Here is a 25,443-nt window from a genome sequence, read left to right on the forward strand (position 1 = left end):
TTAGGCAGACAAACGGTTGTAATTTTTTAGTATATATATATTTTATATATACACTAACATGCCGCCGCGCACACCTGAAATTACATCAATGCGCATGCGTTTTATTTGATCCATTCTCTTATTTAAAGACACTTTTGACGTATGCAATTTATATATCTATATATTTTTTAATCTTAAATATGTTTTTCTTATACTTTAACAACATTCAAAGATCATGTGTATATATGTATTGCAATAAAACCATCTTACTTTATCTTTGCTTCGATTTTTACCTGTGCACACACACACACGTGTCATTCAGCTTTTTTAATTTTTTTTTTTTTATATCCTCATCGTATCAAATATGCTACGGAAATGAGGACAGACTGACTGGATTCTTTGTTAAATATTTAATATATATAACAACTTGAAAAAAGTACTTTTAATATTTTTTTTAAAAATTTAAAGAAATAAATTCTTTTATACTATTTTTGGTATTTTTTTTAATATATATTTTATGGTTTTTAGATAATTATATTGTGGCCTAATTATTGACCTAATAAAACGGTATTTGTAAAATTTTATAGGAAAAATCGTAAATCCATTAGTAAACGAGAAATGGACTTTTTTTTTTTTTGAATTTTTTTAAATATTAAAAGAGCTTGGGTAAATAGATGAAACTCTGGAATAGATATTTACTTTAATCATCATATAAACTTCGTAGTTATATACTTTGAGAAAATATTTAACAGGAAAATATAGTGTCAGAATTTTTTATATACAGGTACTCTGGAAGTTTTGTTTAAAAAAGTAAACAATGAAAATTATAAAATTTAAAAAATAATAAATGTATTGATTTTAAATATTGATATTGAAAATTTATGTCAATTATTATTCTTAATCATATAAGAACATATTTAATTAATAAATAATTAAATATTTATTAATAATAAATAATAATAAATATTTTTCATAAATTTATTTGACAATTTTTTTTTATTATTTTCGTTTATTATTTAATTAACTAATTATAATTAAATATTTATGTGAAAATATTTTTTTTATTTATCAGAAATTTATTGACAATTAATGAATAATAACTGTTAATAAATTTGTTTGACATTTTCTTTGCCAATTACATTTCTAATTGAACTTTTGAATTTTTCTTTTTTCTATACCAATTAATTATTCTAAATATAAAATTAATTTTTTTATTGAATTTTTGAGATATGCCAATAAATAATATATAATTAATCAGCGTATATAAACGCCCCCTTGATTTATCTATAATTTTTAATGGAAAAATTCATACTTGCGTACATAGAGTGTTATCGATAACGCCTCTTTGACACACAGGAATTATCAACACTACGTGGATTTGAAAATAATATCATATTTCTGATGTAACGAAATATTCAATTCGTAAAAATAAATTTTTTAAAAAGTGTATAAATTTATTATTCATAATAAAATTCAATTCAAAACGAAAAATACATAATTTCCATAAAAGAATCCATAAAACAAATCTGGGATAAGTTTTTTTAAATGAATAATTTTTTAATAGCTTCAACTTGTTCCGGGTCATGAGCTCTTTATATATTTTTTTAGTTTTTTTAAATTTTTTTCGATCGAGATTTTCTCTTTTATTTTTCTGATAGTTGAATTGCCTTGTTTATATCCATGTTACTTTATCCTTGACACATACTTATTTACACTTACTGTGATGATAATAGCAAGGACTTTTCATCTCACTTTGTCATGAACACTAAAAATTTTTAATTATAATAATTATTCCACGACTTGTCAATAAAAAAAAAAAAGAAAATAATTATGAAAATATAATTATAATTTAACCTTTGCCAAGGTCAATATATTTTTTTATATTTTTTATATTGTACGTGAATAAAATTTGAATAAAAAAAAAATAATAATACAACACCTTGATGGTTTACTAAAATTTGGAAAGACGAGATTGTTGATCTTGACATTAAAATTTATACTGTAATTTGTTTTTTTATTTCGTTTTTTTTTTTTTTGTTAGATAAAATTTCTAAATTGAATTATAATTTTATGCTTGATTGGTATTACTATTAATTGATAGGAAGTGGTTAATAAAATTAGAATAATTAAAAATCAAGAAACTTATTACGAAACTTTGTTGGGATTCAATGAGCGAAGAAGACCTTCTTCGATTAGAGGTCAACACTTTGATTCAACTTGCAATGTGTATATTTATTCGACTCGATTTTCTCTTGATTGTTTTGGAAATTTATTTTATTATATACATATTGTAACAAGGCTATATTTTTTTTACATAAACAATTATAATATTAAAAAAATTTTGCAAGTTATATTGATTGTTAATTAGTCAGTTGTAATTTTTTAAGGATAAAATTATGAAAGAATAAATTAAAAATAGTATTAAATAGCCTTAATTTTATTGAATAATTTTAATAAATAATTTTTATATTTATTTAAATTAACAGTATTATTTAAATATTTATTTTTTTCGATTTATTAAAAATGTTACTATAGAAAATGATATTATAAACTTGTCTAAGAAATATTTATAATCGAAAAAATAATTCGAAATTTTTATTTGTAAATATTAATTGATTAATTTACTAATTTATTATTGCCATAAAAATTAATTAATGTTAATTATTATTCTAAAACACATCTATTTCTTCATTTCTATTGCTTGGATGTATATTTTTTTCTTAGCTGATAATTAATTAATTAATTAATTCCAATTCAACGTAAATTTGAGTAATTTATCTCGAAGAATATAAAAGATAGATTCATGAGTAAAATGTCAAAACTGACGATTGATTTCCTCGGACAAGTAAAAATGGTGGCATATTTCTTGTGAGTATTTCTAGCCAGGCCATATACAAGGGAGCAGAGACAGCTCCTTTTCGTGGCATTGGTAAAGTCCTAAAAATAATTTAATACAACAAAAAGAAAAAAAATAAATGCTTCATCGATTTAAAAACCAGTTGATAAAAAAATAAAAACTTGAAAATATCTTCTAAATAATAAAACAAACAAAAACATTAATATTTATTTGAATTTATAATTTGTTTTATGTTTCAAGTTAAAAATAAATATTCAGTCAAACAAATTGATAATCTATAAAAATAAAAATACTCACATAACAATAAGATTTGCTTCCATTGAATTATCAATAAGTAATTCTCTCAATCTTAAATGTCGATTTGTTTTTTCACTCATAGCAAGTAGTTCACTATCAGTAACAATTGTTCCTAAAAATAATTAAGCAAAAAATAATTATCCCAAATTAAAACAAAATAAAGCAAAATAAAAATTGCTTTAACCATCTTGATTATCAGAAGATGTTGAAGTTTGAAAATCTGCAATAAGAAGATCAAAAAAATTTTTAGTTCGTGACTGTGCTGGTGTTGATATATCAGGTATGACCTTCAAGGCTGAATAATCAATTCTAAATTTAGACAGTAGACTAGCCATGCTGAAATAACAAATTTTCAATATTAAATATTCAACAAATAAAAAAAAAATTCAAATACGATAAGAATTAAATAAACACATTGAACCTACTTTCTTTGTTCGTATTCCAATTCTGAGTGTTTATTTGCCAAAGTAAAAACTCGAAGTTTACAGTTTGACCAATTACGTCGTGTTCCAATGATGTAGGGCAACAAAAGTGTAAGACCACCATCATCATAAAGCCACCAAACATCAATTGTACCTTTTTTTTCTTTTCTTCTAAATTTTGTTAGTGAATAAATCATGTCTTTTGATATTGAATAAATACTTGGTTTATTTTCACGTGAGCTACCAACTGATGCATCTGGCATTTCATTAATAATCTTTGATCGTTGTTGAAGCTGAGGACTACCAGGCATGGAAATGTCTGAAGCACTACTTGCTGAATAAATAAATAAATTTATTTTTTTTTAAATTCTTTTGATGTATCAATTTAAAATTGAATATTTTTTTTATATTAACCTTGACTAAGTTGAGAAAATCCATGTTTAAAGGTTGCTTGATTATCTGGATCTTCATTTTCGTTTACAATCATACTGTAGTCAAGACCACCACTTAAACGAAGTATACAAACAGCAACATGCATATCTAAAGCTTTGCTTTTTAATTTAAAAAAAAATAATAATTAAGATAATAATGTTTTGGTTTTTATTATTTATTAGCTTAACTTACTGCATCACGTTGAAATACATTGTGAGATCATTACGAGAACAAGTTGTCCAATCTTGTTTATATCCAATCATCAGTATATTTGGTCGTAGCTTTCCAATACCACCAACTTGTAATAAAGACGTAGCACCATTTTGAAAATTAGCTTCATCTACAATATTATAAAATGCTTTTATTTTATTGTTTATAAACCAAGTTGTATACTTGGCAATCATTGCTGACCTAGTTTTGTAGGGTAATGAATTCTGCAACATAAAAAAAATAATAAATAAACACGAATTGTAATTTAAAAAAAAGCCAAACACATTTGTGATAATAAAACTTTCACCATAAAGTTTCTTATTGATATTGAGAAATAATAATTTCATTTGCATACTTTTACGATGTGTCCGCATATTAATAGACTTTGATTTTTTGTAATTTGATGAGCAAAGTCAATCAATGCTGGTCTTGAATTTGGTGGACCACATAGTACCAATATCTGTGGTCTATAATTTTTAACATGTTCTTCAACTCTGCCTAATAACTGTACTGATGTCAATGCATTATTATAAGTTTGTGCTTGTGTTGTTGATCCCCAATTGACATCGGGTTTTCTATATGACACGATTAGATATAGTGCCATAACTGTACCAAGTGTTAGTAATGCTGTTGACCATGATATTAGAAACATAACAGCAATACATAAAATTGAACCAACGAGACTCAACCACATGTTGTAATACTATAATAAATCAATTTAGTTATTAAAATTAATAAATAATAAATTCAACAAGTTTTAGTACTTACTTTAAATGTCGGACGCCAACCAACTGGTCTAGCTAAAGATGCATGAAATGTACTAAAATTTATTAGTGTATATGCAGCCAGAAAAAAATTTGATATTAATGGTGCAATTGAGTTCAGGTTACCTAGAAATTATTTACATTTTATAAATTATTTTTTTCCTTTATTTATTTTCAATGGAATTAAGTGGACTAAATTTAAATTAAATAATTTAATCAAGAAAAATTAATTTCCGAAAATTCAAAGAATAAAAAGATAGAAAAATTATAATCAAATTGATTAATAGTTTTTTTTTTTTTTTTTTTCATTTGAAAAATCTAAAAGAAAAAGATTGTCTAATTTTAATAAAATTATGATAATTATTTTTTTTAATTAATTTAATTTCTATAGTAAAAAATTACTATATTTTGTTGATTGAGCAAGTTAATTGTCTTGTTTTTTTTTTATAGTTATTATTCATAGTAATAATTGAAGTTTAAAATTTATAGGCTTCCACTTTGATCTGTCTGTCGGTTTAACGTGACTTTTATATAAAAATAATTACCAATCAAAATAAATCCCATTGCAATGACAAAAGTTAAAAGATATCCTCTAATTGGTTCTTTCTCATTATGTCGACTGAACCATGATATACCAGGATAAAGTTTATCTTGACAAAGTGCTTGAAATACTTTTGGAGCTGAAACAAGTGAGGCTAATGCACTTGATAATGTTGCTGCAAAACATCCAGCATAAATAAATGGTCCAAATAATGATACCAGTTCAATAACTTGAAAACTATTGTGAGTACCAAATTTACAATTACCAGTACAATTAAATAATGTACCAAAACTACTTAAATTTTCTACACTCATTGTTTGATAACTCGAGGTATTTGTATTATTCATAATATTAGTACTATCATTAAATAATACTTGTGAGGTATTTTGATATGTTTGTAAATCACTTAAATTTCCAGATGCTTGTCTCAACACACTTGTGCCAATTGTTAATGCCATAAAAATGTATGACATTGTTGTTAGCAATATTGCAAGAAGTGTACCTTTTGGTATTGCCGATTGTGGATCCTAAAAATAATAATTTTTAATAAATAAATTAATGATTTTTTAGATTTAAATGCTACCTTTAAATCACCAGATATATTTGCTCCAGCAAGAATTCCAGTAGCAGCTGGAAAAAATATTGCAAGTACTGAAAAAAAATCATACTCAATATTTTCAAATTTTCGATAATCTGATGGAAAATTTTCAGCAAATAATTTAGCTAAAACAAAAAATATTAATGATCAATTAATTATATTTTTTAATTATCTAATTAAATGATAATTACCATTGTATCCAATGAAACCTTTGGCTCTTTCATTGTCATTCTTTGGACCGATTATAGTACCAATAAAAAAGTCAGCCAGGGCAATTAACAGAATAATTAATAGACCAAGTTGTGCCTTGGCTTCCCACTCCATTCCAATCATCACAATAAGAAGAAGAATTATGATTGTTATACAGCCTAATAATTATTAAAATTAAAAATTAAAAACGTTTTTTATTAAAGATAAAATATGTTAATTTTCTTGTAAAATTTATTTAACCTATTATTCTTGTGTCCCAATCATGACAATCAATTATGCAATATCCATATGGTCTTAATAAATCTAATAGACTTTCACAAAATCCAACAACATACATTGAACAAGCAACTGCATTTGCTAGCGAAAATATTAAACCAATTGATCCACCAAATTCTGGACCAAGTGATCTTGATATCATGTAGTAAGTTCCACCACCTTTGATCAATCCATTTGTACTTATTGCTGACATTGACAATGATGTTATTGTTGTGACAGTACTTGTTGTTAAAATTAACAATATTGCTTGTCCTTAAAAATATATAATAAATTACAAAATGCTTTGCTTTATATTTTTATTTAAATTACCTATTCCAGTTTGTGCAACGACCCATGATAATCGAAGAAACAACATAACTCCCCATATATTTAATAAACATCTTATCAAAACTCCTTGGATCCATCCAAATTTTAAACCAGTTGAATTAATTTTTCTTGAATTAGTTGGCAATGTACTGATTCCTGTTCCCTTTAAAAAAAATAAATTGTTTTTACATTTATTGAATGTGAAGGTTGTCTTTCTCTCTCTGTTTCTGTTACATGATAAATTTTATATAAAGCAGTAATTCTCAAGTTAACTTGTCATGCTTGAATAATTTTATTATATATTCCAAGGTTGAAAAATCAATAAATGATTAAATGTAAAATATATTTTTATACCTTATTGAATACTGTGGAGTCGTGTAATTCTTCTAGGGATGGTCTATGAGCAGCTTGAATACTCATAACATTTCTATAATTATCAAGACGTGGTAGGGCCTCATAAGTCATGTGTCTTTGTGATTTTTTAGCTTCTTCATCGTCTTTTAAAAAACTCGTCATACCATCCAGAGTATTAACACGATTAACATGAAATCTTGTTGTCATTTCAACTTCTTCGAAATCCATTTTTAAATATTTTTATAAATATAATTTGATAATTTATTTATCAGTTTATTTATTCATCATGACATCAGTCAATAAATTTTTGTTACTCTTTATGACAATTAACGCTTTTTTACCTTGAAACAATTATTCAATAACAATCTATGTAGACAATTACTTAATTATTTCTTATTTTTAATATAGATCCAGAAAAATTACCAAAGCTAGAATTTTTTTTTTCCTTCAATTAATTAATTTAGTTGGTGTAATTATATTTTTTTTTTAATTATCAATCCATTATCCATATTTTGAACATAAAGTATTTTAATTAAATTAATAAATTAAATACATACCTTAAAAATTTAATAATTAATATTAGGAAAATATTCTGGATTTACAATAAGAGATGAATATTTTTTTCTAAAAAATTTATCAAGTTTTTAAATGTTAATTGGATGAAGAGAATTTCATTCATTTCCAGTCACTTTAAATATATTTTACTGAAAAATATTTAATAATATAAAATTGATGATTATTGAGTGAAGAAAAAAAATATATATTTTAATAAAAAATAATCAAAAAAAAAAAAAAACTATATGTAAATTAACGAGCACAAGTAATCTTGATTGGTGAATATCTGTATCTCAACTGAGAGCTAAATTTTAGTTGACATTGTATCAAGAAAATTCATCATCAATATAAAGTGACATGAATTTTTTAATTAGACTAGTAAATTTACTTTAACGTGCTGACTATTCAATTTATCATTTTACTTCAACCAACTTGAAAAAATAAATGAGACGATAAATAAAATAAAACAGCAAAATTTAATTGAGATAATTTATTATTTTTCATATAAAATTTGGGGATTGTTAATTCAAAAAATCATAATAATTCAATGTATTGATTCCAAGCCAATAATTACAATCAATTGAATTTTTTTTTTAATATTCTACGTTAAATCACAACAATAGTATTATTTAAAATTATAAAGAGAAAGAAAAAAAATGAGTCTTTAAATTAAATATTATCCCTGAAGCCACTAAATACAAGTTCAATAGCAGCTTGAACATCACCATTGGTGAATTGAAGAGCTTGGACATTAGCAACATCATCCATAAGTCCAATTTCATGCATTTGAGTTAATTGTCTTTGAAAATCAGCAGCTTGTGGAAGTATTATTGGTGCACCACTTGATGTACGTGCACCACCAGCAGCAAAAGCTTGTTGAATTGCTTGTGAAAACATTTCTGGTGTTATTAAACCAGTACCAGATGATGGATTAATACCAGCTGAATTAGAATTTCCAGTATTTGATGGAGCAGCAGTAGCAGCAGTACTTGACGTTGATGAGGATGATTGATTTGAGCCAGATGAACGTGTACCAGCACGTGAAAGAGCACGAGCAAGTTGTGATGTTGTTATCATTGATGATGAATAAGTTGCACCATTTGTAACTGGTGAATCTGATGATTGTGATGAATCACCAGTCATATCTTCATCTTCAGATAAATTTTCAAGACCATATGGATATGTTGTTGGTGGTGCATTCATAGATGATGGTCCTGGACCAGGAGCTGTTGCTGCATTACGAGCATCAAGATGTACAACAGCAGCAATCATTTGAGCTGCTTCAAGTAAAACTGGATGATGTTCAGCAATTCTATTAAATGAATAATTTAAATTAAAATATCTTTATAATAATCATTATAAATAATTTATAATTACTTACTTTCTGACTGTGTTTGGATCAGTAAAATGAGCCATTAAATCAGGATCTTGAAGCATTGCCATTGCAACAGCATCATCATATAAACCTTGTGTTGATAAAATTATATTTTCAAGTGACTCTGGACGTTTACTCAATCGCTAAAATTAAAAATAAATATTTATATTTGTATGTTTTTAAATAAATATTAAAATAGTTATTTTTTTTCTTACATGAAGTGCACTTCTTAAAGATGCATTATTACTGAATGATTTGAATGTTGCAGCTAATTGAAGAATTGTTGCTTCTGGAACTGGTGTTGATTGTGTTTTTGGTTTTTCTATTTTTTTTTTTAAAACATGAACAATTGATCCATTTTTTAAACCATATGATTCAAGTGTTGAATCGTCCTCAAGGATACATCCACAATAAACAAGATCTAGTTGATTTAATAGAAAATAGATAATAATTATTAATTAAAAATATTGAAACAAAGGAAAATTTAACATTTTTATTTATTGTTATAATTATTTTTACCAATGAGGTCTTTTTGAAGGTTAGCCTTGTCCGATATCATTACTTTCATTGTGTCAACTTTTGTATTTAAATTAACACAATTTAATTTTATCCTTGATGATGATTCTGGATCAACATAAACACCAATATTTAATTCACTTGCCATTTTTTATAATTTTTATATTAGCAATGATCTTTTTTAAATAAATAATCGAGGCACGATGATTTTTGTTTTTGACTGTTTTTGACTTTTGTTGTTGACACCAAGGTGCACCAAGGAGACTTGAGTAGAGAGAGAGACCAATAATATTTTTTTGTCCCTCTACTGGAAAATGTTGGAATCTTTTTTGTTTCAGTCAATAAATTAGAAAATGATTTCTGAAAATTATATATTTTCTCATTAATTAATTAATTAATTAATTATATTTGTATTAATAAGAAAATACTAAAATTACGCAGATAATTAAAATTGTATTTAATAAGAAATTGGATCCATAAAAAAATAATTTTATAATTTTTGTTTCTCTCTTTACTAGGGTTACCATATGCGAAATTTGATCAGGACCAATCAGGACATGTCCTGATTTGGGGATTTGGGAATATATGGGGAACGAGTCCTGATAATGTCCTTCTAATATAAAATGTCCTGATTTGTCAAGATTTTTTTTTTTTCCATTTAATCTGCTATCGCTGGTGAAAATATTTCTCCGCGATTACTCCGATCGTTTCCTCAGTAACTCCGAATTTTCTCCGAGATCTTTGACGAGGAAAAATTTTTTCGGCCGTTTCTCCAAAAGACTCGGGTGAAGAAATCTTCGGAAAAATTTTTCCGAGTCACAAATATTTCTTTCTATTTTTCTCCACGTTTGACTTTTTCGGAAAAAAGTGCGGTAAAAGTTCAAAGTAATTATTCGACCCCGAAAAAAAGTTTACTCTTCATTTCAATCTGCACAATTAATTTTATCTGAGTAATTATTAAGTGATCACTAAATAATTACTCACATAAAATTAATTGAGGAGATGGAAATGAACTTTTTCCGGGGTTGAATTCGACTCGAGTTCATTAGTCGAAATCTATCATCTATTCATTTGTTAGTTTCAGAAAATTGAAATTCCCAGTGAAGAGAACACGTTGGGACCCGGGAAAAAATACGATATATCTTGATAGATGTGTTGCCGTAGATCTGCCCGTCAATCTCAGGCATGTTTAAAAAAAATCATCATACATTTAGAGAAAAAAAAGAATTATGTGAATTAGAAGAATCATTAAATGCACGCGCATAAAAGAAGAAATAATTCTTCCAAAAAATCCAATGTTAAAACATAATATTGTTAACGTTCCTATATCAGTAGAACAACACAGCAGCAATAGTGAAAGTAGTGATAGCCTAATCGCTTCTTACAAAGACTTGGATATATCATATAAAAATAAAAATATTGCAACCACGTTATATAGAGTTACCATATGCTAAATTCTATCCAGACATGGGAACGAATGTCCTGTTTAATAAAGTCCTATTTTTAAAAAATTAATCTGATGTCCCTCCCAGGTAGAAATGAAAGTCAATTTTTTGACTTCTCATATCAAATTAATATGTAAAGTCAAAAAGTGACCTCAATTTGACTCGTATTTCTACTTGGGCTGGTGAAAATATTTCTCCGCGATTACTCTGATCGTTTCTTCGGTAACTCCGTATTTTCTCCGAGATTTCTGACAAGGGAAATTTTTTTCGGCCGTTCCTCCGAAAAACTCGGGTGAAGAAATTTTCGGAGAAACGTTAAAACGATTAAATTGCAATTAAAATTCAGGTATAAATAAATTGATTTTTAAATTAATTAAAACGGACTACATTAATTAATTAACTGAAATATATATTTTTTTTTTTGGACATGACACGAAAATTTCGTTACATTGGTTTTTTAAATTTTAATAAACACATAGAAGCAAAATTTATTAATAAATGTATTTTTGAAATAATATGATAATTAGTATTCCAATGATTTAGGTCGTGTCTTGATATAAACATAAGCTGCAATTAATAAAAATACAGCAACAATTGTTGGCAAGACAATTGTAAATGCTCGTTCTTTATTTTCCAAAAATTCCTTCCTTCTTTCTTTTTTTTGTTTATTTGTTTCTTTTGTTTTTCCTTTTAATTGACGCATCTTGTTATCTGAAAATTAAACAACATTTTAATGTTTATATATTTAAATTATTTTGAAGGAAAAAAAAAACATTAAACCGGCTTGAATTAAAAAACACTAAACAGCTGTTATCTGTCAACTGATTTATTTTATTTTTTTTTTTATCAATAATATTATTTAAATTTATTCATAAACATTATTAAAATGTAAATAATTAATTTCAATTTTAAATATTGTTTATTAAATATTTAAATATTTTTTTTTTTTCAATGTTTATCAATAATTTTATCAGCCATATATATAAATTCAATTATTTCAATTATTTACCAGTTTTGTTGCTGTTAAATTCTCTTATCCAATTTCTATATTAATTGTATTTTATTTATCATTTAATTAAAAACAATTTGCAAAAGAAAATTAATAACAATCAATGACACTTGACAGTTGACACGTACACTGTTGTTTTTATTGTTTTTTATATTTTCAATATTGAGGTTATATTTCCATCAATCATCAATTTTCATGTAGCTTTTATTGCTTTTATCAGCTTTTATGCAAACTGCCTTAAATCTTAATCATAATTTATATAAAAACACCAAAGTTGTCAAAAACCAAAAAAAAACATCAATATATATTTGACCCATGTATTATTTATATTAAATTTTCATTTTTATTTATCTTTTTAATAATAATTAAATCATCATTGAAATAGTGACAATAAAACGACAATAAAAAATGCATTTATTGTTGATAAAATGATCATTGAATTCATTATATAACCTTCAAGTCGTTATGTCGTTTAATAAATTTTCTTCATCAATACATTGCTCCAAAATTAATGAAAAAAAAAAATTAAATTATTAATTAACAAAATAGGTGAGTCATAAATAAATATAAATAAATCAAATGAATAAAATAACTAAATTAAATTTTTTTTTTTTTTTATTAATTCAGACTGTCAAGAAAAAAAAAACATAAAAAAAATTGTGCAATAATGGATCCAGAAAAATTAAGAGAAAAAATATTTCCAACAATAAGTGTAACAAATAAATCATCATTGAATAAATTTGACAGTAATGAAAATGTTGTATCAATTGGATCATTATTGAAATTAACATCAAATGATACACGTGAATTTATTTGTGGATGGGGTGCAGCAGTGATAAACGTGACAGTAACATATCCAATAAATAAAATAATATTTCGTCAAATACTTGAAGGAGTACCAGCAAATGAAGCTGTTAAACAATTATCAAGTGAAGGCATACGTTTGTTGTATCGTGGTATACTTCCACCATTATGTCAAAAAACATTATCACTAAGTATTATGTTTAGTGTTTATGAAGGAAGTCGTACAAGATTAATGATACTAATTAATCAGCCAATTTTATCAAAAATAATTGCTGCAAATGTTGCTGGTACTGCTGAGGCAATGTTAATGCCACTTGAAAGAATTCAAACACTTTTACAAGATTGGAGATATCATAATAAATTTAAAAATACATCACATGCTTTTAAATTTATTCTTCAAAATTATGGTTTTACTGAATGTTATCGTGGATTATTTCCAATAATTCTTAGAAATGGTTTATCAAATTTAACATTTTTTACATTGAGGGATCAATCGAAACAATTGATTGGTAATGATGAAAGTTTTTTATCAAATTTTGTTAGTGGTGCATTAATTGGTGGTTTTACAAGTACACTATTTTATCCAATGAATGTATTAAAAATACATATGCAATCTAAAATTGGTGGTAGATTTGATAATTTATTTTTTGCTATGAGAGATATTTGGATTTCTAGAAATAGAAGCTTCAATGGATTTTACCAGGGTGTTCATTTAAATTACATGAGATCATTTATTAGTTGGGGTGTTATTAATGCATCTTATGATTTTTTGAAAAATATTATTTTATTGTAAATAATATAATTTGTGATATAAAAAAATTTTAATAGTAAAAAAAAATAAAATTAAATTTTAATAAATATTTTCTTTTTTTTTTTTTTATTTATATTTGTATTGAAATTTATTATATCAATTTCATATTTGATTTTTAATTATAAATTTTTATGAATGATTATTAATAAATTTATTTATGTGTACAAAATTTTATATTTTAATTATTTGTTTAATTTTTTTTTCGTAGTAGCTAAAATATTTTAAAATACTTTGTGAATATATTGAAAAAAAAAATTAATATCAAGTGTGACTGATAAGGTCAAAAAAAATAAGAAATACAAGATGAAAATTTATAATCAATTTATTCAATGATTAATTGCATAAAAATAATTTTATTGTTAAAATATTTTTAAAAACTTACAACGTTATTAAATAATCCAAAAAATAATAAAAAAATACTATAAATTAAATTTTAAAACATTTTTTTAATTACTAAAAATTTCCAATCTTTTTTTTTATTATTATATAGTGAATAAAAATAATAATAATAATAAATTAGTTATAGTCTACAATATCGACATTCTAATTCTAACATTTCTAACGATTCTATGATGTTCCCCCTCTTAAAACCCCCGAATTTATCAACAAAAAAAAAAAAAATAATAACAGGTCACGTTTGGTGACGTTAGAGTTTAGACAGGCTTAATAATTAATATTTTTCATATAGAAAAGTCGTGTTCAAGAAGAAAAAAAATAAAATGAATTGTTTGGTGAAATTAAATCGAGAGACAATCAGAGCAAATGTGAGTATTTTTTTATAATAATTTTATAAAAGTAATAATTATTTTTCTGATTATTTGTCTAATTTTTATTAAATAAATTACAAAAAACAGCCAAATAAATAAGCTAGAGCAAGCTAGAGTTTTTATTTTCAACAAATGATGGGTTTTTTTTTTTTTTTTTTTTTTGTGTTAAAAAATAAACAATTGTGTGATAAAATAAACAACTCATAAACACGTGTAGATAAGCATGAAGCCCAGAGTGACACATCACACTAAAATCATGAATCATGATGACACATTTGATTTTATTTTGATAAAAATAAAAATTATATAAAAATTTTTGATTGATGTTTCAGGTTTTTTCAATGCTTCCAATTGTTTCTTCAAAGCCACTAAAATTAAATAAATTTACACAAAAAATTGATTCTACGAATAAAATTACATTTTATAATTCACAAAGATTTGCAAGTAATATTTTTGAGGTAAATTGTTTATTAATAATTAATATTTATACACCTATTGTTTATACACATTAAAAATATATTTTTTTTTTCATTTAGAAAAGTTTCATTATCCAAAAAGATGACGTACTTGGGCACTTGAATAATAAAAAATTACTAACTGACATTAAAAATATCAAGGAAATTAAATTGTCACGTTCGTTGTATAATTTTGCAAATAGACGAAATTACAATCCAAAAACTTTGCCTTCTTGTTTACTGCCACCTGTTAAACCTCAAGATATCGATAAAAAATGTTTGGTAATTGATTTGGATGAGACACTTGTATATAGTACAGATAGTCCACAAGAAGACAATGATTGCTTTGTTGTGTCTTTTGAACATGAAGGAAAACAACACAAAAAATATGTGTCAAAAAGACCTCATGTTGATGAGTTTTTACAGGCAATGGGTCAACTATATGAATGTGTACTTTTTACATCAGCTGTACCTGAGGTTTGTTGATAATTTTTATTATTAAATTAATATTTTTGTTTATGTATTTATTGATTTTTCAGTATGCTGAGTTGGTGGCTAAACATATTGATAAATGGGGAGTATTTCGAGCAGTGTTATCTCGAAAATCATGTGTGTACAATGGAGATTATATTAAAGATTTGAGTAAACTTGGTAGAACTCTTGAAAAAACTATCATCATTGATGATATTAAAACTCGATATAAATTTCAACCTGACAATGCGGTAAATAAATTAATAATATACAACTTTTTTAAACATATATTTGTATTTTATTGAGCTTATTTATAATTTTTTTTTATTTAACAGGTTCCTGTTCCTGGATGGTTTGGTGGTGCTTGTAAAAAAGAAGAGTTAAATGATACTACACTGAGTGATTTGATACCATTTTTTGAAAAATTAAGTACTGAAAAAAATGTATACACTGTTCTTACAAACATGGATCATCCATATCATCAGTTGTTACCAGATAATGTCAAAGAAAAGTGGCTAAATGAGAGAAAAAGTATGGCTTGGTATAAAAGATTTGCCAAGTCTTTTTTCGGACTTCAGTTTATTTTAGCATTTTTCATCTACTAGATGACCAATAAAATTACATTTTTATAATATTGAATTGATATTTTTCTTTTGTAAATATTCGAAAAAAAAAATGTTAATTATTTATTAATTTTTGGTATAGATTATGTAAAAGATTTAAAAAGAAAAATTACAATAAATGAATAGTAAATTAATATTTATTTAAAATACAAAAATAAAAAAATATGTTTCATTCATTTGTTTTATTTATTTTTTAAATTTTACCGCTTTAAATGTCTCAAGAGAGAGAGAAAATTCAAGATGGCCAACTCATGACCGAATAATAATAATAATTTCTTCCACATTGTTCAACATGATTCACCTCTGTACTTGCAATGAGCAACGAGTAATTGTTTGCATGTGCAAAAAAAGGATACAATATATTTAACCTGCTTGACTGTTGTTTGACACTCTGTGTCAGAGACTCAGAGACAATCTCAATTCTCAAACTGCAAACAGTCATAAAGTTGACACCAATCGTGCCAGTCCTCATAATAATAACACGGTCTCACTGTTATTAAAAAAAAAAAATAAAAATAAAAACACGAGTTCTCTAAGATCAATAAATACGGTTCAACAAATTTAAAACAACAACAAAAAATCAAATACAAAAAAAAAACTACATACATATTAAAAAAATAAAAAAAAGAGATATAATAAAAAAGTTTTTTCATAATGGATAAAACAATTCCAAGTGTCATAGATCTGGATAAATGTTTTGTCAAAACGACATTCTATTTTTGGCAAATTAAAATTGCATCAATGTGCATTTTTTTATAAAATAAATAATGAGAATAAACGCAACAAAAATGAGTACTCCGATTGAGGAGAAGATTGATCAAAAACTCAAGGTAATTATTAATTTAACCTAAATATAAATTCACATATATTTTTTAACTTAAAACATAAGTGGCCTTTTTACCTACTTTTTATATTGCAAGATTATTGAAATCAATAAGTTGAGTACACCTTGAAAGGCGTTTATAATTCTCACGACCGTAATCAACCAAGTACTTTTGTGTGTATTTTTTATTATTATCATCATTATAAATTTAATTAAGTCACGACTATTGACCCCTATATCTAAACCGACAATTTAATTAGTTTTAATTAATTTATAAAATTAAATTTCCTACATTTTCAAATGTTAATGAAGCTAATTATTGTTGCAGGTCCGGACGGGCATGATAACTGTCAGCGATGGCAAGAGTAAACCAATTCCAATGTTACTTAATTTATCAATGGAATTTGACGTGTGATTTGAAATATATTCTATGTTATCATTTAATCAACAAAAAATGAATAATTGAATTTATCCAAGCAAATCATGAATCCAGGTCAACAAGAACGAATGGTACAAATAACAAGACAAAAAATTGGTGGTCTTGGTTTGAGTATAAAAGGTGGTGCTGAACATAAATTACCAGTTCTTATATCAAGGATATATAAAAGTCAAGCTGCTGATCAATGTGGACAGTTATTTGTAGGCGATGCAATAATAAAAGGTAAGAAATTATTGAATATAAATTTTTCATTCAATAAATTAACATTAATTTCTCATGAATATTCAATTGACGTTATTTTCTTTTATTTATTAAGGACACTTGAATTTATCATTAGGTATAATAAATCATTCAATGACAATTGTTTTTATTTAAATTTTGAATTATATATGTATATGCATGATGATGATGGTTAATATCTTCAATGTTGGTGACAACATTATTGCTGCAAAACCATTTTTACAAAAAAATGGTAAGTTATTATTATTGATTTAATAATGATGATTAAATATTAAATATTAATTGAGCTTGAATTATTTAGAAAAAGATGAAAAATTAGATAATCCAACAAATGAAGAAGATGATGAAGATTGGATAATTTCAAAATCTTAGTCCAAAAAGGATCCAAATCTGCATTTCATCAAATCAATTAATGGATTGACGTTATTGGTAAATTAATTATTATTTATTTATAATAAATGTTTAAATAATTTATGTTGATGATATATTTATATATATTTGGTACTGATAAACTCAGAAGAAATGCATTTGAAGTTAGAGGTTTAAATGGTACAAGAATTAAATAATACATGGTGAAAAGTAATACTGAATATAAATGGACTAATACATTTGGTAATACTACAAAATATTAAATGGTATTATTATTAATAATTAATTTTGCATAACAGATGAAATTATACAATCGTAATTTTGGAGTTGGTGAACGAATTGAATATATGGGCTGGGTTAATGAAGCTGTGAGCAATAGTAATCAACCATGGCAAAGTTATAGGCCAAGATTTTTGTCATTAAAAGGACCAGATTTGTTACTCTTTGAAACACCACCAGTAGGTTTTATTTTTTTCTAATTTAAATGATGAGCTATTTGAGTTTTAAATAATAAATTTTTGTGTTAATTTAATTGCAGTGCAACATTGGTGATTGGTCTCGTTGTGCATTGACATTTAAAGTTTATCAAACAATGTTTCGTGTTATGAGAGAATCAGAAAATGTTGATGAAAGACAACATTGTTTTTTAGCACAGAGTCCTGGCAAACCACCACGATATTTGAGTGTTGAAACTAGACAAGAGTTGTTACGAGTTGAAGCTGCTTGGCATACTGCTGTTTGTTCAGCTGTAACTCATCTAAAAGTAAGTTGTTTTTTTTTCTTTTTTATTATTTCTTAATCTTTAGAGTTGCTTTTACATTTTTTGAAATATTATTTTTTTGTATGTATGTATGTATTTTGTGGAAACTTGCTTTTGAAAAAATTGTTTTTTAAAAATTGTTTCTTCTTTTTTTTTTGTGTTTTTTTCAGAGTAAAACTTTTCCAGTAACATTTAATGGAAAAACAGCTGGTCTGACACTTGAATGGTCTCAAGGATTTACATTATCTTATGATGGCCTTGGTGAAGCTGCATGGAGATTTAAATTTTCACAATTGCGAGGATCAAGTGACGATGGTAAAAGTATACTTAAATTACATTTTCAAGAGTTGGACAGTATAGCTATAGAGACAAAGGTAAGTTTTTTTATTCTATAAAAATCATACAAATAACTTTAGAAATTTGTTTTACAATTTATTATTATTGTCTTTTTGTTTTTTTGTTTTTTAAGGAATTGGAATGCTCACAGTTACAGAATTTATTATTCTGTATGCATGCATTTCTAACGGCAAAAGTTGCAGCAGTAGATCCAACATTTTTAACATCAACAACACCATAAATTAGGTACTTTAATTTATTAAATTCGTGACAATTATAGAAACGACGAGTTGAGTAAGTGTTTAATAATTTTTTAACCTATTTTTTTTTCAAAATTTTTCAAGTACTAGTCACATATCCAAAAAAAGATGAAAAAAAAAAAATTTGCTATATAGATAATTAAAATTATTAATAGCAATTAAATACTTTTTTTTTTTTTTTCATATCATTTTAAGATTTCAATCCAATGAATTTTGTCTGCAAATTTTAACTTTTTATAATTTTAAAAAATAAAAAACAAAAATAAATAAATTTACTTAAATGGCTTGAAAACATGAACATGAAAAAAATATAAATACAGCGGTGCATTTTTTAGAATAAATTAAGTTTTTTTCTGACACATGAAGCTTGATAAATTAATAAACATAATATTAAAATAAAAAAATATTTCTAAAATGAATTTAAAAAAATAATGCAATAAAAAAAATAATACTCGCAATGTTTTTTAATAATAAAAAAAAAAATACGACCATGGTAGCAATATAAAATATAATCATAAATAATTATTAATTATCAATTGAATATTATTGATCAACACTTGATGAATACTTTCACGCAATTGTTGATAATTAAAAATATATAAATTAAATAAAAATTTCGAAATGATTTTGTTTTTTTTTTTCGATAGAAATTTCGATTTCAATTTTTATAAATATAAAATTTATCTTGTTATGTTTTTTAATATTATTTTTAAATAATACGTCTTGTTATTTATAATTAGGCTCTACTAGTTTCTTCTCTCACAATATTGATTATATTTTACCTCCTCATATTTTACGTACATTATTTATTTATAAAAATAATAGCCCAGAATTTATATCATCGTCATAGCAGCGGCCTTTGCGATTCGCAAACTATAGTCATACAAATAATTATAATTATATTTAAGTAATTAGTATTAATTTACTTAAGTGATAGTATCCATGACAATTGTGCGATTTGATAATTATTTCAATTTAATATTAGAAAGTGCCTATATCACTGAGTTGAGAAATGAAATATCTGATTTTTTTAATTTCATTTTTTTTTAGTTATATTAATGCTAAAGTCAAGTTTATTATTAATTATTTAAATTGAATAATGGTGCTCATATTTATTTAGTATTTACTTGACTGATAAATTAATATATAAAAATTCTTTTTCTTTTTTTGACGTTACCATGGTCAAGATTGATATTTAATTTAACTATTTTTTAGTTGAAATTCAAATATGATTTTCATTAATGAAAAAAAGAATAGATAAATTACAAAGGTTGTGTGCATATGTGTCTAAATAAATAAATGCAATATAAAAAAAAAATATCGCAGATTGATAAATAAATAATAAATATATATCTAAATATAATTCTGCGATTAGAATTGATTAACAACTGACTGTTAAATTTATTATTACAACGTTGGGATACAGTTCAATTACGTAATAACAAAGATCAATTAAGATAAAGTGTGATTAATATAGAAAAAAAATAAATATATATATAAGTAAATATCGTCGAGAAAAGTGTATTTTAATTTCAATTTTATTTAAAAAAAAATTCAGCTATTTAAACGAGATAAAATCGATAATAATCTCAACTTTTTTTTAAACAGAAAAAATACATAGTTATAAATAATAAAATTTTAATATTTTAAGAGCATTAAAATTCATTTGAAATTTAAAAACAATTTCATAAAAAAAAAACAGTTCAAAAAGAAAAAAAAAATATACGTGAACATATTTCATGAATGTGTTGTGAATCATTTATCAATTATTAAGTTTACCTAAGAATCGTACCAAGTATAAATAAATTTAAACAAAAACATTAATACATTAATAAGAAAAAAAAATAAAAAAATATGTCCTAAAATTGCTTTTTAAATTGTTTATTCAAAAGCACGCAAATTATGTATGATTGTTAAAATAATAGAATAATATATATCATCTAAAACAACAACAAAAAAAACAATAATAATATTAATAATAATAAATAAATAATAATAAATATTTAAAATAAAATTTTTCAATCGCCCCATGGCCGTAAGTGTTTGTGAAATTGACGATTATCGCACAAAAAAATATATATATATTAAAAAATAATTTATCTGTTAATATAAAATGTCTATCCCCCTAATTGACAATATGTTTAAAAAAAATATATTATATTATTGTTAGAACTTATTGAAAAATGGCTATTTTCATTATGAAATTTTCCTCCCAAAAAATATTTTCGTTATTAGTTTATTTATTATTATTATTATTTGATTTATTTGATTTTTAATTTGATATAAATAGTATGACAAAATAGGTGAATTATTTTTTTATATAGTCTTAATAATTCTCATATTTTTATTGGATTATTTTTGACAACTAAGACGTCTCATTAGTGTGGATTTTGTTTCCCTTCTTACGGGAATTGGAGGAGTACATGTCTTGAAACGACCAACTTTTATATATATACTAGTTATCCGATATCTTTTCCGATGTTATCGACTTACTCACCCTATATTTGCCGGTAATAACACGTCAAAAATAAAAATAATATCGTCTATAAATTTTCAATGAAAAAGAGAAAGAAAAATTTGAGTTTTTCTTGTGCATTTACTTTTTTTTCACTTTTTTTTTTTGCTATTTAATTTCTATAAATGAAAATAACTGATTTTTCATTTAGTGTTTTTTTTTTATTAACTAAAAGACGGTATCAATTATTTCTACATTTTTTAATTTGCTTTTGGACAAACTGTGTAAATCGTGTCTGAGCACTGAAAGAATATTATTTTTATAGATAAGATTTTGAGTTTAATTAATTTATTTGGTAAAAAATATCACTTGAGTATTTCATTACATTTATATTTCCATATTGAACTCTGTATACAGCAAGATGCTCTTGTGGTTGAGTTGGCAAGCACCCAGCTTACGGTGCTGGAGGTCTCCAGTTCAAGTCTTGATGGTGGATGTTGCGATTTGGATGATTTATTAAAATTTACGTCCTCTTATTTACGACCATGTATATGTAATAGCTGCCAGTTACTTCCAAAGCTTGGGGCAAATACCTCCTTGCATAGAACATGTAAGCTTCAAACTCCTTCACTTGTTCTATGATTGGAAGTATTTGCCCTCACGCAATTATTTTTTGGTCTTTTTGAACTTCTGTATTAGTTATGTTTACATTTTTTTATTTGAATTTGAATACAAACTCTGTAAATCTTGACTGAACACTTAAGAAATATCCTCAAAAAATTTAATAACAACCATTTACAAGTTGCATTAATAAAACAACATAAAAAAAAATAATTATATAAATGGTTTTTTTTTTTTCAAATTGCCCAATCAAACAACAAATTAAATTTATAATTTTAAAACTCCCAAAAATAAATTTTTATCAATCTCACTCCCACAAATATTATCGATGACAACTGTTCTTTTTATAATGAAAAAAAAAAAAAATAAATAAATAAAAGATTATTTATTTTATTTTATTTATTTCATTTCAAAAATGATTTTATTTTGATATTAAATGAAATTGTTTGATGATATTAGATGCAGACAATAGAGAATTTATAATTTTTTTTTTGTTACAAATTTAATACTGCAATGTGAGCTTTATTGTTCTTTTAAAAATTTAACGTGGATTAAAATTTAAGCTGTTCATTTGTTGTCAATAATAGACAAGTTTTAAAAATTTATTATTACCAATTTCAAAGCTAGGGATTAATTCAACTTTTCAATATGATTATTATGATAGTTAAAATTTTCAATTTCAATATCAAAGTTCTATTCAAGTTAACTACAAAAAGTGTATTTATTATTTTATAAATTCAATGATGCTTTATATTGTTCTACTCCACAAAAGTTTGACAATTACCTTTAAAAATATTTCATTTTTATTATTATAAAAAATTAATTTATTGCTCAATCAATTATCTCAAAGTACGTTTCAATAATTGTTAGTTTAATTACTTTTTTAAAAAAATATTATCCATTTCAATTGATAACTTTTCTCATATATATTTTTTATCGAAATCAATATTTTTAAATTGTTTGAATGAAAAAGTTTAATTGAAAAAATTATTTTAAAACTACTCAAGATTTCCAAAGATAAATTACAACAATTATATTAATTTTTAAAATTGACTTTATCAGTTTTTAAAGTTTAATTTATTTTTCAATTCTTTTTTTTATTTCTACTTTGAAGTTCTATATATAAATATTTCATTTATTAAATAATAAAGTATTCATCTAAATCTATGAAATTTTAATAATTCTAAATATCATTTTAATTATTTTGTAAATTTGCCTGATATTTATTTGATAATAATAATATCACGTTGGTATTTGATGAAATCAAATCTGCCATCAATCATTTCTTGCGTTTGAATTTACATTCGTGTATTATATATATACAAAATGAACATTGAGGGAAATTGGCATCGATGGCATGTACATTCTCAAACTATATTACACTGTCGGTTATTTTCCACGAGCTATATGTATCATCTCAAAATTGAGTCAAATTTACAAGTCTATATCACGAAAAAAAAGGAAAAAAAAGTCAAACAAATAAATCATCTAATAAAATAAATATTCATTCAACCAACGAAAAATAAATGAAACAAAAAAAAAAGTAAATAAATTAATCAAACTTTGTAAAAATAAAATAAAAAAAAATAAAATCATCAATCATTTTTTTTTTTTTTTACAATGACGTATCGACTACGTCATATTGTAAATTTCTGTCAATCGAGGGGATTGATTTTTTTTTTTTAAACAATTTTTGGGGATGATCTAAAATTAACATAAAAAAATTTTTGTGATTCTTTTTTGATAGATAAATATTTGTGTCTTTTTTTTGTCCGAAAAAAATTCCCCCCACTTAAAAATTGATACCAGGTCAATTATTAAATTTTTTTATATTTTTCATTGACAACATTGGAATTGATTGAATTTCAAGGACACATATTCACACAGGGCATTTCGGTTATGACTCGAGGGTAAAATACCTCATGTGAATTTGCCAAGGGAAATTGTCTCCGTCTCGTATTTTTTTCTTCTCATTTTTTTGATACTAGACATCTCTATTGTGTTGTGTTTTTTAGGGGTGAGTTGCTACCAGTTTGCAAGCTCAAATTTTTATTAGTAAATTTATATCTTCAAAATATATAATCCAATATTAAAAATAAAATGCTTTTTTTTTTGCGATTATTTATGTTCACATGAATCTTGAGGTATATATTTTTTTCTATCCACTGGTAAATTTCCAAGCTTTTTTGGAATTAATATAATAAAAAAAAAAAAATAGAAAAAAGTTGAAAAAAAAAATACACGTGCTTGTTCCCATATAGACTGAGGGGATCGATCTCATCTAGAACGTCTTCAAGCTCCTTTTTCCATTACAAACTTGTGCAATTTTTTTTTTTTTTTATTTTCATCTCAACCAGATCCTTTTAAAAAGTCTATTCTTCTCACCTTCTTCTCACTCTTGAGGTAAACTATCAAAAGAATGAAATATTCATCTGGTAGATTTAAAAAAATCTCGTAGAAAAAAAAAATTTATTATATGAATAAAGGGTTTTTGCGAGAAAAAAATAATAGTAAATTGAAATGAGAAAAAAAAGCTTTTAGAAACGATGAGGTCAAATGAAAAAAAAATAATTAAAAAACATAATTATGCATTATTTATAATGAAAATTTTAATTTATACATAATTAAATGGAGAAATTAGTTTTCATAGGTTGAGTGTGGTTTAAAGTTGTCACTTATAAGGAATGTTATAACATGTCATACCATAATTTAATTATCGTTGCCTTTAATTTTACTATAGCTCTCGTTTCAACTCAAGTAACTCATTTAGTGGCACCGTGTGTGAACACAGATTATTCCATGCAACACCAACGCAATATGTTCCATTTAATATATAAACCAATAAAAATCTATTTTATAATCATTTTTTTTTCTATTCAATTTTTATCTAGATACATATATTTGAAAATATAATTAATATATCATTTTAAATATTTATTAAAATGTATGTATTTGTTTTTATGATAGATAAATAAAATTTAAAACTTAATCAAACGATTTTATGTTGTTTGTATTTACAAATGCAGTTGATTTAAATATTTGTAGTGGCTGATTGCATATTCA

General features: G+C 24.4%; 5 protein-coding genes and 1 long non-coding RNA gene across 6 annotated transcripts; 3 read left to right on the forward strand and 3 right to left on the reverse strand.

Moving 5' to 3' along the window:
* Positions 1 to 2,184: 2,184 nt before the first annotated feature.
* On the reverse strand, positions 2,185 to 8,098 carry LOC122855643 (bumetanide-sensitive sodium-(potassium)-chloride cotransporter). The gene is made up of 14 exons (XM_044157168.1): positions 7,247 to 8,098; positions 6,896 to 7,055; positions 6,551 to 6,838; positions 6,292 to 6,468; positions 6,086 to 6,225; positions 5,507 to 6,029; positions 4,966 to 5,087; positions 4,553 to 4,900; positions 4,180 to 4,421; positions 3,970 to 4,106; positions 3,559 to 3,889; positions 3,318 to 3,469; positions 3,134 to 3,245; positions 2,185 to 2,916 (listed from the first exon to the last, which is right to left on the reverse strand). The coding sequence occupies exons 1-14, from the start codon at positions 7,472 to 7,474 to the stop codon at positions 2,781 to 2,783; spliced, it is 3,096 nt and encodes a 1,031-aa protein (XP_044013103.1). The 5' UTR covers positions 7,475 to 8,098; the 3' UTR covers positions 2,185 to 2,780.
* A 183-nt stretch (positions 8,099 to 8,281) lies between these two features.
* LOC122855644 (ubiquitin-like protein 7) lies at positions 8,282 to 9,960 on the reverse strand. Its single transcript, XM_044157169.1, has 4 exons — positions 9,696 to 9,960; positions 9,392 to 9,597; positions 9,183 to 9,319; positions 8,282 to 9,113 (listed from the first exon to the last, which is right to left on the reverse strand). Exons 1-4 carry the CDS (start codon positions 9,838 to 9,840, stop codon positions 8,471 to 8,473), a joined length of 1,131 nt encoding a protein of 376 aa, XP_044013104.1. The 5' UTR covers positions 9,841 to 9,960; the 3' UTR covers positions 8,282 to 8,470.
* Positions 9,961 to 11,805: 1,845 nt separating this feature from the next.
* Positions 11,806 to 12,277, reverse strand: LOC122855646. Its single transcript, XR_006374086.1, has 2 exons — positions 12,147 to 12,277; positions 11,806 to 11,848 (listed from the first exon to the last, which is right to left on the reverse strand). It is a non-coding gene; the product is annotated as an uncharacterized LOC122855646 (long non-coding RNA).
* On the forward strand, positions 11,939 to 14,202 carry LOC122855645 (mitochondrial nicotinamide adenine dinucleotide transporter SLC25A51). Its single transcript, XM_044157170.1, has 2 exons — positions 11,939 to 12,695; positions 12,774 to 14,202. The coding sequence occupies exon 2, from the start codon at positions 12,814 to 12,816 to the stop codon at positions 13,741 to 13,743; it is 930 nt and encodes a 309-aa protein (XP_044013105.1). The 5' UTR covers positions 11,939 to 12,695; positions 12,774 to 12,813; the 3' UTR covers positions 13,744 to 14,202.
* A 188-nt stretch (positions 14,203 to 14,390) lies between these two features.
* On the forward strand, positions 14,391 to 16,059 carry LOC122854041 (carboxy-terminal domain RNA polymerase II polypeptide A small phosphatase 1-like). Its single transcript, XM_044154452.1, has 5 exons — positions 14,391 to 14,525; positions 14,861 to 14,986; positions 15,065 to 15,460; positions 15,523 to 15,705; positions 15,790 to 16,059. Exons 1-5 carry the CDS (start codon positions 14,481 to 14,483, stop codon positions 16,057 to 16,059), a joined length of 1,020 nt encoding a protein of 339 aa, XP_044010387.1. The 5' UTR covers positions 14,391 to 14,480.
* Positions 16,060 to 16,351: 292 nt separating this feature from the next.
* Positions 16,352 to 20,114, forward strand: LOC122854042 (gamma-1-syntrophin). The gene is given in 7 exon segments (XM_044154453.1): positions 16,352 to 16,907; positions 17,229 to 17,309; positions 17,378 to 17,561; positions 18,210 to 18,406; positions 18,487 to 18,711; positions 18,879 to 19,082; positions 19,178 to 20,114. Coding segments are annotated over 7 exon segments (1,062 nt in total). The 5' UTR covers positions 16,352 to 16,844; the 3' UTR covers positions 19,286 to 20,114.
* The last annotated feature ends 5,329 nt before the right edge of the window (positions 20,115 to 25,443 follow it).

Source organism: Aphidius gifuensis, linkage group LG4 (genome assembly GCF_014905175.1).
Source record: "Aphidius gifuensis isolate YNYX2018 linkage group LG4, ASM1490517v1, whole genome shotgun sequence".
NCBI classification, from domain to species: Eukaryota; Metazoa; Arthropoda; class Insecta; order Hymenoptera; family Braconidae; genus Aphidius; species Aphidius gifuensis.